Genomic DNA, 15,080 nt, shown 5'->3' with positions numbered 1-15,080 from the left:
CTCAGCCTCCCAAAGGCGCGGGATTACAGGCTGAGCCACCGAGCCCGGCTTGATTTTTAAAATAAGGAAGCTAAAATCAAATCTTTGAGTAAGGGTTCCCTCTGTATTGACATCTTTCTAATTATCAATGTCTTTGGATAAGGTGTAAAAGCAGTTATAAATCTACTTAGTAGTATTCTGACCCATACTTCTCTTACTGTCTACACTATGACTGTTATTATTTTTTGAGTCAGAGTCCCATTCTGTTGTCCAGGCTGGAGTGCAGTGGCACGCTCACAGCCACCGCAGCCTCGACCTGGGCTCAGGTGATCCTTCTGCCTCAGCCTTCCAAGTAGCTGTAACTACAAGCATGCACCACCACACCCAGCTAATTTTTCTTGATTTCTTGTAGAGATGAGGTCTCACCAAGTTGTCCAGGGTGGTCTTGAACCCTTGGGCTCACCCCAGCCTCCCAAAGTGCTAAGATTATAGGCATGAGCCACCACGCCCAGCCCACACTATTATTATAAGAGACTGTTTTAAGTGTTATACTAAAATTTAGAAGTATGAAATTTGTGGCTTTCCCTTTATCTACCAACTCAGGCAGAGAGATGGAGTTTGGCCTTATTTTTATTAATAAATAACTTCTAGCTGCAAATATCAATCCTAAGCTTCCCAATTCTGGTCTAAAATGTTTCTGTATCTCTGGGCAAAATAATTTTCTTAAGAATAATCAGAAGCCGGGCTCGGTGGCTCAGCCTGTAATCCCGCGCCTTTGGGAGGCTGAGGCGAGTGGATTGCCTGAGCCCGCAGGTTCGAGACCCGCCTGGGCAGTAAGACCTCATCTCTATAATAAATCAAAAAATCAGCTGGGCGTGGTAGCGCATGCCTGTAATTCTGGCTACTCGGAAGGCTGAGGCGGAAGGATCGCTGGAGCCCCAGCAGGTCGAGGCTGCGGTGGCTGGGAGTGGCCACTGCACTCCTGTCTGGGCAACAGAGTGAGACTTAAACTCAAAAAAAGAATAATCAGGCCGGGCACGTGTCTCATGCCTATAATCCTAGCACTTTGGGAATCCTAGGTCAGAGGATTGCCTGAGCCCATGGGTTTGAGACCAGCCTGGACAACCTGGCAAGACCTCGTCTCTACAATAAATGTAAAAATTAGCCAGGTATGGTGATGAGTGCCTATAGTTCCAACTTCTTGGAAGACTGAGGTGGAAGGATTGCCTGAGCCCAGCAGGTTGAGGCTGCGGTAAGCATGCCACAGCTCTCCTGCCTGAGACTCCAACTCATAAAATAAAAAAAAAGGAATAATCGTGCTAATAATCGTGCTATACTTCTCTTGTTTATTCTAAACCAAAGGTTCCTTTCTTTCAGGAGCAAGTCAAACATAATTTGTGCTGATATGATGCTGATCAATTTGATTTTGTTGCACTCTGATATGACTTAAAATAAAAAGGGACATTCCATTAGAGTTAAGTGACATCATAGACAAAGAGTTGGTAGAGAGCAGAAGGAAAAGTAGGGGTGTTGGAAGGAAACTTTCTCCTATCCTGAACGTTTATCCTGCCTCCTGGACATCTCTACCTGAGTTTCCCTTAGTTACCTAAACTTGTGCTCTACCGAATCCCCAAGTACACTACTAGGAGTGCAGAAGAGCGTAGTGGAAAACACATAGACAGACTTGGGTTTAAATGAAAGCTGTATCACTTTGGCCATTGTACTAATAAACCTTACTGAGCTCTAGATTTCACAGCCATCTGGAGGATAATATTGCCCACTGTATAGAGTTGTGAGAAGATAAAATGAAATAATGAAAGTACCTTGCACACATCCCTTTTACTTGTCTCCTTGCTTCCTGTATGACCTCAGTCTGTTTCTACCCTAGCCTGCAGCAATTCTTATAGCTCTGATGCCCCCTTTTCTTTTCTTTTTTTTTAATATTAGAAAGCAAATTGTAGAGAGAGAAAAAGAAAGAGGGGATTCACCTCTCCAAAGGAGGGGAGGAGGCCAAAGCTTAAGAAAACATGGCCTGGCCATAGCTCAGCAAGGCAGTGGCAAAACTGCCCCTTTTCTACTCAGAATTCTTTGGTAGCTTCTTGTTGTTTCTAGGTTTAAATTTCAAAATGCTCACGCGAGGGTTTTTTTTTTTTATGATCTGGCCCCTGCTGCCTACCTTTCCAGCTTTCTCTCTTCTTACTCTTCCACATGTATTTAACATTCTAGCCACACTGAACTCTGGGATGGGCCATAGTCTCATACCATCCTTCTGTCTGGAGTGTCCTTCTCCTCCTTTCCATTGGCATAGTCTTTCTGCTCTTGTAACACATATATACAACCTTTGTTGAAATTGTTCCTGGCTGAGCACGGTGGCTCAAGCCTGTAATCCCAGCACTTTGGGAGACTGAGGTGAGAGAATTGCCTGAGCCCAGGGGTTTGAGACCAGCCTGGACAACTTGGTGACAACTCGTCTCTCCAATAAATCAAAAAATTAGCTGGGCATGGTGTAGGGTGCCTGCAGTTCCAGCTACTTGGGAAGGCTGAGGCGAAAGGATCACCTGAGTCCAGCAGATGGAGGCTGCAGTGGCCGTGAGTGTGCCACTGCACTCCAGCCTGGGCAACAAAGTGAGACTCCAACTCAAAAAAAAAAAAAGAAAGAAAGAAATTGTTCCTGAAATTATTTCTCTCCCCACTCTCCCTTCTCCAGAAACTGTACAGAGTTGATTGGTGATGTGTTCTGATTATGAGATGAGAGTAAAATGCAGAGAAAACCCATTTAAAATTTTTTAAGAATCAAAATGCAAGCATTCAAATAGCACCTACTGAAATAAGAGCATCATATGTTAGTTGAGAGTATGGGTTACCCTGCGACAAGACAACCTTCAGAAGAAGTACCAGTCATAAAGCCTTTGAGCTTTACTAGAATAATATCAAACACATAGGATAGATGGCATTTGAACCATGTACCATGTATAACTGGTATCACCTGTGAAGAAATTGACTCATAGGAGGTACATTCATTACAAAAAGAAGTAAAGCAAGATTGGGCATTTGAGAACCTAGGAAACAAGAGGAAATTTTTTTAATCCTGTTTAGTCTATATAACAGTGTAAAAGAGCCATGACTGGCTGGACATAGTGGCATACACAAGAGGCTGAGGAGGGATGATGGCTGGAGCCCATGAGTTTGAGGCTGTAGAGCACCATGACTGCATCTGTGAATAACCGTTGCACTCCAGCCTTGTCTACACAGTAATTTCTTGTCTCTAAAAATTAAAAAACAGAGCCATGACTTCAACAGTTCTGTACGACATAAAAGTAAATGTTTGAAAGAAAATTAATAAAAAACAAATCCCTTTTTTGGGCAAATTAACTTACTAGTACTACCACATTTCCCCCCCGCCCCCGGTTTTTTTAAGGTTTCATGCTAAAAATGTAGTGCTAACTAGTTATTTTTCAACATTTGTGTATGTGTTTATGTCCTTTAACTGATTTTAATTGCTGATTTATCCAGAAAGCATTCATTTATTGAGTACTTACTAAGTACCAGGCACTGCTCTAGGTTCTAAGGATACAATGGTGACCAAAATAGATTATCTGAGGTTGGGCTTGGTGGCTCAAGCCTGTAATCCCAGCGCTTTGGGAGGCTGAGGGGAGAGTATTGCCTAAGTCCAGGAGTTTGAGACCAGCCTGGGCAACTTGGTGAGACCTCATCTCTACAACAAATCAAAAACTTAGCTGGACATGGTGGCGTGTACCTATAGTTCCAGTTACTTGGGAGGCTGAGGCGGAAGGATCGCCTGAGCCCAGCAGGTCAAGGCTGTGGTGGCCATAAGCATGCTACTGCACTTCAGCCTGGGAAACAGAATGAGACTCCAAGTCAAAAAAAACCCCTTACAACCTGAAGGAGGACTAAATTTCAACATGAATTTTGAAGGGGACATATTTAAATCATAGCAGATTTCATGTTGCTTATTCTAGCATTCAGTGTATATTCAGAGTGGAGAAGTTGGGTGCCCTTTCACTAAATCTATCATAAGTATTTTTTGTCACCAATATTTATTCCCTTCAGAAGTCTATATTATTATACTCAATGAGTCACAACTTCAGGTTGACAAAATTATGGAGAAAGAAGATTTTTTTTTTTTTTTGAGTTGGAGTCTCACTCTGCCGCCCAGACTGGAGTGCAGTGGCCGCTCCCGGCCACTGCAGTCTCAACCTGCTGGGCTCCAGCGATCCTTCCGCCTCAGCCTTCCGAGTAGCTGGAACTACAGGCACACGCTACCATGCCCGGCTAATTTTTTTGATTTATTGTAGAAATGAGGTCTTGCCAAGTTGGGAAAGAAGCTTTTTATTTCAGCTCCGGTATTTAGAATGTTTGAGTAAGCAATGAGACTGTGTTCTCTCTGTCCTCCTTTCTCTTTTGCAGGCTTTCATAGAGACCATGTTGGCCAGTAAAACCCCTGTGGAGGAAGCCTTTCTTTATGCTAAGGTGAGCTTGAGATGGTTGGAAAGGCCTTGATAGAAGTGAATGTCAAGTAAATTTATTGATTTGCAGGTGGCATACAGTCAGTGTTGATAGTAATGATCAGCATATCATTGGAGAGGATTTGGTTCACAAATGTCACTGGTAATGTATTAGATGAGTCTATAACATGCAAGTTTATAACTAAAGGAAGAAGATTGCAAAGTAGAACAGATAAACAAGGGAAGACTTAGAAATGCGAGATGAGAAGGTAATACTGGGGGTTTTTTTGTTTGTTTTTTTGAGTGGTAGTCTCACTCTGTCATCCTGGCTGGAGTACAGTGGCATGATCACAGCTTACTGCATCCTAGACCTCTTGAGCTCGGGTGATCCTTCCACTTCAGCCTCCTGAATAGGTGGGACTATGGGTACACCACCATGCCAGGTAATTTTTAAAAATTTTGTGTAGAGACAAGGTCTTGCTAGGTTGCCCAGGCTGGTCTCAACTTACTGGTCTCAAGCAGTCCTCCTGCCTCAGCCTTCCAAAGTGCTGGGATTACAGGCATGAGCCACTACACCCAACTGAGAGGAATAATACTTTTTGAGTAAACGTAAAGAAGAGGCTGAGGTGGTGCTGTAGATAGTGGCATATACTTGCCAGCCTTCAGCTCCATCCTAGAACATAGTGTTAGTAGGATTGACAATTTTTCTAGCATACTTTTTCATTTTTCCAGAGCATTTAGGTTAGTAGCTATTTGAAAGTTGGAAATTAACATTTTACAGCTAGCCGCGTGCAGTGGCTCATGCCTATAATTCTAGCACTTTGGAAGGCGGAGGCAAGAGGATTGCTTGAGTCCAGGAGTTTGAGACCAGCCTGGGCAACTTGGTGAGACCTTGTCTCTACAATAAATCAAAAAATTAGCTGGGCGTGGTAGTGCATGCCTGTGGTTCCAGCTACTTGGAAACCTGAGGCAGAAGAATTGCTTGAGCCCAGCAGGTCGAGGCTGTGGCTGTGAGTATGCCACTACACTCCAGCCTGAGTGATAGGGTGAGACTCTGACTCAAAAAATAAATAAATAAACAAATAGAAACCTTACATAATTGTATCTCTGGAATCAACCTTCATCATAGGTTTTCTATGTCTTTTGGACATAATTTGAAAAAGCATAGAAAATTCAGAGAACACTGAAGGAGAAAAGAACAGATTTAATAATAGGGTTGAATAAAAGGATGTGGAGGAATAAAAGTCTACATAGCATAGATTATAGTACATGGGATGAGAATAAAATTAATGGAGTGGAATTACAGCTTAAAAAGTGTGGTTAGATATGATGAATAGTTTTCCGGTAATGAATTAAGATATGTACTGGTATGGAAGTACGGGCTGCTAAAGAGAGACTGAGCTGGGGCAGTGATAAAATTATTTGAGTCATACCTTGCTGTTGTTTTTCAGTTTGAATTTGAATGTCGGGCTCGTGGTGCAGACATCTTAGCCTACCCACCCGTGGTTGCTGGTGGTAATCGGTCAAACACTTTGCACTATGTGAAGAATAATCAACTCATCAAGGTACATGAAATGCCCTTATTGCTGCTCCCACTAGATCGCGATAACCCTAGTAGAAAACCCACTTAACCTCATGGTTCCCTAACTTTCAGCTTTCACAAATTAACTGCCATTTAAAAGGCACTTTATTGTTTATAAAATGGTTTTACAGACATTATCTCATTTTAGGTTCACATTAGCCCTATTATATAAGAACAATTTTTTTTTTTTTTTTGAGTTGGAGTTTCACTCTATTGCCTAGGCTGGAGGGCAGTGACACGTTCAGAGCCACCGCAGCCTCGACCTGCTGGGCTTAGGCAATCTCTCTGTCTCAGCCTTCCAAGTAGCTGGGACTTACAGGCATGCGCCACCACACCTGGCTAATTTTTAAAAATTTATTGTGGAGATGAGTCCTCACCAAATTGCCCAGGCTGGTCTCGAACCCGTGGGCTCAGGCAGTCCTCTCACCTCAGCCTCCCAAAGTGCTAGAATTATAGGTGTGATCCACTGCGCCTGGCCAAGAGCAATTATAAACGTGCCTGTTTGGTGGGGGGGAAATAAACTTTTTATTTTTTTGAGTTGAAGTTTCATTCTGTTGCCCAGACTGGAGTACAGTGGCCGCTCACTGCCACCACAGCCTTGACCTGCTGGACTCAGATGATCCTTCTGTCTCAGCCTTCCAAGTAGCTGGAACTACAGGCACATACCACCACGCCCGGCTGATTTTTTTATTTATTGTAGAGTTGAGGTCTTGCCAAGTTGCCCAGGCTGGTCTCGAACTTGTGGGCTCAGGCAATCCTCACTCATTCTCCCAAAGTGCTGGGGTTATAGACGTGAGCCACCACACCTGGCCAAAATAAACTTTTAAAAATTAAGCAATTTGTTAGTCCAGAACCAAGTATTCTACTCTAAAACCTCTGTTCATTTCTCTTTTTTTTTGAGGTGGAGTTTCACTGTCACCTAGGCTGGAGTGCACTAACTGGCACACTCACGGCCACTGCAACCTCAATCTGCTGGGCTCAGGTGATCCTTCTGCCTCAGCCTTCCAAGTAACTGGAACCACAGACATGTGCCACCACACTCTGCTAATTTTTTGATTTATTGTAGAGATGAGGTCTTGCCAAGTTGCCCAGGCTAGTCTCGAACCCCTGGGCTCAGGCAATTATCTTGCCTCAGCCTCCCAAAGTGCTGGGATTACAGGCATGAGCCACCATACCTGGCTGTTCATTTCATTTTGTAACACTCCTTCCCTAAGGACTTATGGCAACAACAGTGGGCCAAGCATATTTGGGGAGTAGAAACAACAAATCCTTGTGATCAGACTTCTTTAATTCCTGGCCATTTTAGTTGGTATAAAATAGTATCTCAGCCGGGCTCGGTGGCTCAGCCTGTAATCCCACGCCTTGGGAGGCTGAGGTGAGTGGATTGCCTGAGCCCGCAGGTTCGAGACCCACCTGGGCAACTTGGCGAGACCTCAACTCTACAAAAAATCAAAAAATCAGCCGGGCACGGTAGCATGCACCTGTAGTTCCAGCTACTTGGAAGGCTGAGGTGGAAGGATTGCCGGAGCCCAGCAGGTCAAGACTGTGGTGGCCGAGAATGGCCACTGCACTCCAGTCTGGGCGACAGAGTGAGACTCCAACTCAAAAAATAAATAAATAAAATAGTATCTCATTTTAGTCTTAATTTTTATTGCCTTAATTACTAATCAGATTGTGTACTTTTTCTAGTCTTAATTACTGATCAAATTGTGTATTTTTTCTCATCTTTAGCACTATTAGTTTCAACTTACTAATACTTTAAAATATTCTGATCAGTGTTCATGAGTTAGGCCTATAACTTCTCTTTCTTATGCTACTTTCTGGTTTTTATATCAAGGTCAAACTAACTTTACAAAAATGAATAGTCTCTTTTTTAATGTTGCCTGATTTGAATTAATGTTTCTTGAAATTTTGGTAGCTTTGGGCCTGATATTTTTCTTTATAGACTTTTTAACTACTGATTCAATATCTTTCATATACTGAGGCTCTTTTTTCTATCTTTCTCTCTCCCTTCCTTCCTTTCTTTCTTTCTCTTCCTTTCTTCCTGCATTTTTTATTGTAAAATGAATATAACTTTTCTACTGCAAAAGTGCTTAAATATAAAGGTTTATAATTATATAAAGGTTTATATTTATAGATTAATAAGTAATTATGCTGGGCATGGTGGCTCACACCTAGTCTCAGCACTTTTAGAGGTAGCGTTGAGAGGATTGCCTGAGTAAAGGAGTTCAAGACCAACCTGGACAACTTGGCAAGACCTCGTCTCTAAAATAAATAAAAAAATTAGCCGGGCATGATGGTACAGGCCTGTAGTTCCAGCTACTTGGAAGGCTGAGGTGAAAGGATCGCCTGAGCCTAGCAGGTCGAGGTTGCGGTGGCTATGAGTATGCCACTGCACTCCAGCCTGGGACACAGGCAGTCCTCCACCTCCCAAAGTGCTGGAATTATAGGTGGGAGCCACCATACCTGGCTAATTTTTTCTTTTTCCTTTTTTTTTTTTTGAGTTGGAGTCTCATTCTGTCACCCAGGCTAGAGTGAGGTGGTATTAGCATGGTTCACTACAACCTCAACCTCCTGGATTCAGGCAGTCCTTCTGCCTCAGCCCCGCTGAGTAACTGGGACTACAGGCGCATGCCACCACATCTGGCTAATTTTTTCATTTTTGGTAAAGATGAGATCTCGCTGTGTTGCCTAGGCTGATCTCAGACTCCTTGGCTCAAGTGATCCCCCTGCCTCAGCTTCCCAAAGTGCTGGGTTTTCAGATGTGAGCCCCTGTACCCAGTCCTTTTCATTTCATTAATGCTACTTTTTTCTTTTCCTCCCTGCACCCACAGATATACATTAATGCTATTTTGTATTTGTTTTCTATTTCATTGCATTGTACCCTTAACTTTATTAATTTTACCCTTCTATTCTGTGTGTTTATTCTGTTGTGCTTTTTTCTAGCTTGTTAAATTGAATACTAAACTCATTAATGTTCATCCTTCTTTATAATATAACTCTTTTCTTTTTTTTTAGTTAGGGTCTCACTTTGTCACCCAGGCTGGAGTCAGTGACACTGTCAAGACTCACTGGAGCTTTGACCTCTGGGCTCAGGTGATCCTTCCACCTCAACTTCCCGAGAAGCTGGGAATGCAGGTGCACACCACCACACCCAGCTAATTTTTTGATTTTTTTGCAGATACAAGTTCTCTCTATGTTCTCCTGGCTAGTCTCGAACTCCTGGGGTCAAGTAGTCCTCCTACCTTGGCCTCTCAAAGTGCTAGGATTATAGAAGTGAGCCACTGCGCACAGCCTAATATAGGTATTTAAGGATGCATTTCTTACTTTTGCTAAATTCCACAAGTTCGTTTTTAATTTGTGAAATAAAATATTAAAATATATTAGAAACAATGACTATAATGTACTATTTAAAAAATGAATACCTATGTATCTCATCAGGGATAAGAACATTATTACTAACTAGTACTTTAAAAGGTCTCTAGGTGAACCCAAGCACATTTCCCTTCCTATCATATTCCCCAGAGGTAACTCTCATTTTGACTCAGTGGCACCATCACAGCTACCACAACCTTGACCTGCTGGGCCCAGGAGATCCTACCGCCTCAGGCTTCCTAGTAGTTGGAACTACAGGCATGCACCACCATGCCTGGCTAGTATTTTTTAATTTATTGTCGAGATGAGGTCTCGCCAACTTGTTCAGGCTGGTCTTGAACTCCTGGGCTCAGGCAATCCTATCTCTTCAGCCTCCCAAAGAGCTGGGATTGTAGATTTGAGCCACAGCACCCAGCCTCATCTTCTTTGCTTTATTTATTTTTGCTTTACTATCAGTGTCTATTCTTTTTTTTTTTTTTTTTTTTGAGTTGGAGTCTCACTCCATTGCCCAGGCTGGAGTACAGTGGCACGCTCATGGCCACCCCAGCATCGACCTACTGTGCACTGGTGATTCTTTCCACCTCAGCCTTCCAAGTAGCTGGAACTACAGGTGCACGCTACCATGTCCAGCTAATTTTTTATTTATTGTAGAGACGAAGTCTCACCATGTTGCTCAGGCTGGTCTCGAACCTGCGGGCTCAGGCAGTCCACTCACCTTGGCCTCCCAAAGTGCTGGGATTACAGCTGAACCACCGAGCCTGGCACCAGTGTCTATTCTTAATCAATATATTGTTCATTCTTGGAAAACTGGAGAATAAGACCATTTAGGTTTAGAGGGAGAAAGAAGTGTTACCACTGATAAGTGAAATGACCCAAGAGAAAATAAGTTGAGAACTTCTAGGTCATAGTGTAGCATTGGTTACCTAAGAGTTTACAAGGGCCCCTTCTGGGGAAATCAGTGAACGATGTCATCAAAAAGCCCTGAGAAAAGCAAGATGCTATTGGAGCATCTGGAAAGACTCTATTGTGGACTAGGTATTACGCATCTGGCAGAAATCTAGTCAGAGACAGCAGTCTGTCTTGTTTTCTGCCTCTAAACTACCACCTTATCCAGCTCTCAGAAATAGTTCCAAGCAGAATCCCTCTGACAGTTTATTTATTTTGTTGTGACACACAGGGTTTATTCAGATCCCTCCATCCCCCCACAGTTCTACACCCACAGTTCATGGGCTTATGTGTGGAACTCATCTCTTGGGTTCCAAGTCCACATCCCTACTGGTAAGTGGGCTCATTCAGTATTCAGAAGACCCTTTTGTGCATGGTGTTGGTGTAGGGATGCCACTCCATGTCTACCTGACAGAGTTTATTTAGATTTACCTGCATGTTCACCATTTCTTCTCATGTCTTAGATGGCCATTCTGGAATCACCTTCTACATGAAGAATATGCTTTAGATTAGCAGTCCTCAACCTTTTTGGTATCAGGAACTGATTTTGTGGAAAATTATTTTTCCACAGATTGGGGCCAGGGGGATGGTTTCAGGATGATTCAGGTGCATTACATTTATTGTGCAGACATACTTTTTTATTATTATTTCTATTATTATTACATTGTAATATATAAGAAATAATTATATAATTCACCATAATGCAGAATCAGGGGGAGCCCTGAGCTTGTTTTCCTGCAATTATCTGGTCCCATCTGGGGGTGATGGGAGATAGTGACACCCGAAGTATGTTGCTTATATCCAGTCTACTCCATAATCTTGTTTTGGTTGCTGTCACTGCAGAAAACCCTGCTTCACAAAGTTAGGATGTTGGAGATGGAAGCAGGCTTTTCAGTGCTTTTGTGGCAATCTCAGGATTTTCCACCTTGACTCCAGAACTTATGGAAATTTAAACTTGTCTCAAACATATTTTTCAGGCCACCATCATTTGCGATCTCAAGCAGTTGATCCTCTTCTAGCACAACCATTTCACCTGGTTTATTCACAAATGGGTCGCAGATCCGCTTCTTCCCAGTTTGGGGATCTTTTGTGGTTGGGAAGTAATGCTCAAACTCTTGAAATCTGAGATAGGTGATTCATGCATCAGTTAGGGGAAAGATGGTCCTGGTTCGGTGTCTTTCAAAATCTCTGCTAATGTTTGAAACATGTCAAAAATCCCAATGTTAACTTATTGCCCCCTTAATTACAGTTTGGCTTTGAATGTGACCACTTTATCTGCCAATTTGAACACAGCTGTCTTTCTCCCCTGAAATGACAGATTGAGTTTGTTGAGCAGGTTGAATATATCACACAAGTAAGCAAATTTTGTGACCCATTCTATAGTCACTAAAATGTGCTGCCAGTGAGTGGTGACTGTTTTTCTAAAAGAAATCTCTGAGCAGCTCTCATAACTCAACTCTGGCCAGTGATCTACCTTTAGAAAGCCATCTCACTTCTGTGTATAAGAGAGGATGAGTGCTCTGCATCCATCTCCTCACAGAGCTGCACCAACAGACATGAGTTAAGGACATATACTTTAATATGGTTGATAATTTTAATCACTTTCTGCAAAACATTGTTAAGTTCAGGTGACATTTTTTGGCTAGCTAGCATTTCTCTACGGATGAACAGTGTGTAGACTCACATTCAGAAGTGACCTCGCCCTAGTAGTGAAACCAGAAAGCTGTCCAGTTATGGCAGCCACTCCATCTGTGCATATACCGACACAAAATGACCAATTCAGTTTTTCTGATATATAATCATTGAAAGACTTTAACATTTCTGCAGCTGTGGTATTGGTTGGCAACAAAAGTGCGCATAACATACTCTCATGCACATCCTCCTGAAAAGTATGTCACACAAAAATAAGCATTGTTGACCTTGTTGTCAACATCGGTAAACTCATCAACCTGGATTGTGTACCAAGGTGACTCTAACAATTGTGCCTCAGTATCCTCTGCTGTTTCATCATGTCATCTAGTTATGGTGTTAGCCAAAAGAGAAGCACATGCCATCTTTTGAACTGCAGCCTCTCCTAAAAGTTTACAACAGATGTCCTTAGCAGCAGGCAGTATCAACTCTTCACCAACAGTAAAGGGCTTCTTAGCTTCAGTAATGCAATTAGTCACTAAGAATGATGATCTCAGAGGCCGGGCTCGGTGGCTCGGCCTATAATTCCAGCACTTTGGGAGGCCAAGGCAAGTGGATTGCCTGAGCCCATGGGTTTGAGACCAGCCCGGGCAACTTGGAGATACCTTGTCTCTACAATAAATCAAAAATTAGCCAGGCGTGGTAGTGTATGCCTGTAGTTCCAACTACTTGGAGGGCTGAGGTGGAAGGACTGCCAGAGCCCAGCAGGTTGATCCTGGGGTGGTCATGAGTGTGTCACTGCACTCCAGCCTAGGTGATGGAGTGAGACTCCAACTCAAAAAAAAAGATGATTTCAGCCAAGTGCAGCGACTCACACCTGTAATTACAGAACTTTGAAAGGCCAAGGTGAGAGGATTGCCTGAGCCCTGGGGTTCAAGACTAGCCTGGGCAATATGACAAGACTTTGTCTCTACAATCATTCAAAAAATTAGCCGGGCATGATGACATGAACCTGTAGTTCTAGCTACTTGAAAGGTTGAAGTGGAAGGATCTCCTGAACCCAGCAGGTCGAGGTTGCAGTAGTTGTGAGTGTGCCACTGCACTCCAGCCTGGGCAACAGAGTGAGACTCCAACTCAGAAGAAAAAAAAATGGTGCTCTCAGTGCAGATGCATTTGATGAAGTGATAGCCTTCAGTAATTGCTTCTGTTCTTCATGTTCACAGTTTTTTTTCCTTTTGCAAAACTCCAAAGCCTTGTCTTTTAATGAAGGGTGCCCGGTCTCCATGTGGCAATGCAATTTTGAAGGTTGTATGGCTTGGTTGGAGCCAGTCGCCACATATTATACAAAGCAGGCTTGGAGGATGTGAATCACCTATTGCAACTGAACCCGTTATTTAAGTAGGACTCTTGGTATTTTCTTTTAAATGCAGCTTTCTTCTTGTTGGCAATCTTAGAGTCTTCTGCTGTCTCGTCATTGAGTCTTTCCTCCTTTTCAAAGAAACTCTCCAGTGATGTTTGTATTTTACTCATTTTGGTGGGTTAGCTTGTGAGCTAACCAAAACTGACTGAGACAAGTGCACAGTGCAGGAAAGAGTTACAGATGGAAATTGTAAATAAACTAATGGGCTGGCCATGTGCAGATGGTTGGATTCTGGCTTAAAGCATGCCACCAGATGCAGCTGTATAATTGAAGTACATCAACTCAGACTCACTTGCCATTCACTGACAGGGGTTTTTTTTGTTGTTGTTTTTTAGTTGGAGTCTCACTCGGTCACTCAGGCTGAAGGGCAGTGGTGCACTCATGGCTACTGCAGCCTCGACCTGCTGGGCTCAGGTGATCCTTCCGCCTCAGCCTTCCAAGTTGCTGGAACTATAGGCGTGTGCCACCACACCCAGCTAATTTTTTGATTTATTGTAGAGATGAGGTCTTCCCATGTTGCTCAGGCTGGTCTCAAACCCCTGAGCCCAGGCAGTCCTCTCGCCTCGGCCTCCCAAACTGCTGAAATTACAGGTGTGAGCCACCATGCCCGGCTAACAGGGTTTTAATATGAGTCTGTAAGCAATTGATTTATTATGGTCTCTGCAGTCAAACCTCACTGCTAATGTTAATCTGTGTTTACAGCCGCTCCCCAGCACTAGCATTACTGCCTCAGCTCCACCTCAGATCATCAGGCATTAAATTCTCATTAAGGAGCTTGCAACCTAGATCCCTCACATGTGCAGTTCACAACAGGGTTCACACTCCTATGAGAATATAATGCTGCTGCTGATCTGACAGAAGACAGAGCTCAGGTGGTAATGCAAGTGATGGGGGGTGACTGTAAATATAGATGGACCTTTACTCACTCATCTGCCACTCACTTCCTGCTTGGTGGCCTAGTTCCTAACAGGAACCATTATCAGTACCAGGTCTGTGGCCCCGAGGTTGGGACCTCTGCTTTAGATGAAGGTCTGTTGCTGATAAACCTCTTCCATTTTCATTTAGATAAAAGTATTTTTTATTTCATCTTCATTCTTGAAAGATGACTGTGCCAAGAACACCATCCTAGGTTGACAGTTATTTTCATTCATCAATTTAGGTATGTTATTCTCCTGTCTTCTAACTTTTAGTGTTACTGATTTTTTTTTTTTTGAGTCGGAGTCTCACTCTGTCGCCCAGACTGGAGTGCAGTGGCCGCTCCCGGCCACCACAGCCTCGACCCGCTGGGCTCCGGCGATCCTTCCCCTCAGCCTTCCAAGTAGCCAGAATTACAGGCATGCGCTACCATGCCCGGCCGATTTTTTTATTTATTGTAGAGATGAGGTCTCGCTGCCCAGGCGGGTCTCGAACCCACGGGCTCAGGCAATCCACTCACCTCAGCCTCCTAAAGGTGCGGGATTACAGGCTGAGCCACTGAGCACAGCAGTATTATTGATTTTTAATAAAAACCACCACTAATATAATTTCTTATGGGAAATCTCTTTTTGCTTTGGCTGCTTTTAAGATCTCTTTTTCTTTGGTATTTATGAGTGTTATTATCATCTAAGTACAAATATACTTTTAAACCGGGCTCTGTGGCTCAGCCTGTAATCCCAGCACTTTGGGAGGCTGAGGTGAGTGGATT

The 15,080-nt window shown here is 43.2% G+C and overlaps 1 protein-coding gene across 1 annotated transcript in view; it reads left to right on the top strand.

The window, feature by feature from the left end:
• Nucleotides 1-15,080, top strand: part of XPNPEP3 (X-prolyl aminopeptidase 3) — an 84,927-nt gene that overhangs the window by 52,374 nt on the left and 17,473 nt on the right. The window contains exons 5-6 of the mRNA XM_008058130.2: nucleotides 4,408-4,470; nucleotides 5,897-6,010. Coding sequence (XP_008056321.1) covers nucleotides 4,408-4,470; nucleotides 5,897-6,010 — 177 coding nt within the window. The remainder of the gene's footprint in view (nucleotides 1-4,407; nucleotides 4,471-5,896; nucleotides 6,011-15,080) is intronic.

Source organism: Carlito syrichta, unplaced genomic scaffold (assembly GCF_000164805.1).
Source record: "Carlito syrichta isolate Samal-C Ts95f unplaced genomic scaffold, Tarsius_syrichta-2.0.1 Scaffold303220, whole genome shotgun sequence".
Classification (NCBI taxonomy): Eukaryota; Metazoa; Chordata; class Mammalia; order Primates; family Tarsiidae; genus Carlito; species Carlito syrichta.
Note: the sequence above shows the minus strand (reverse complement) of the source record. Positions and strands in the feature narration are given on the sequence as shown.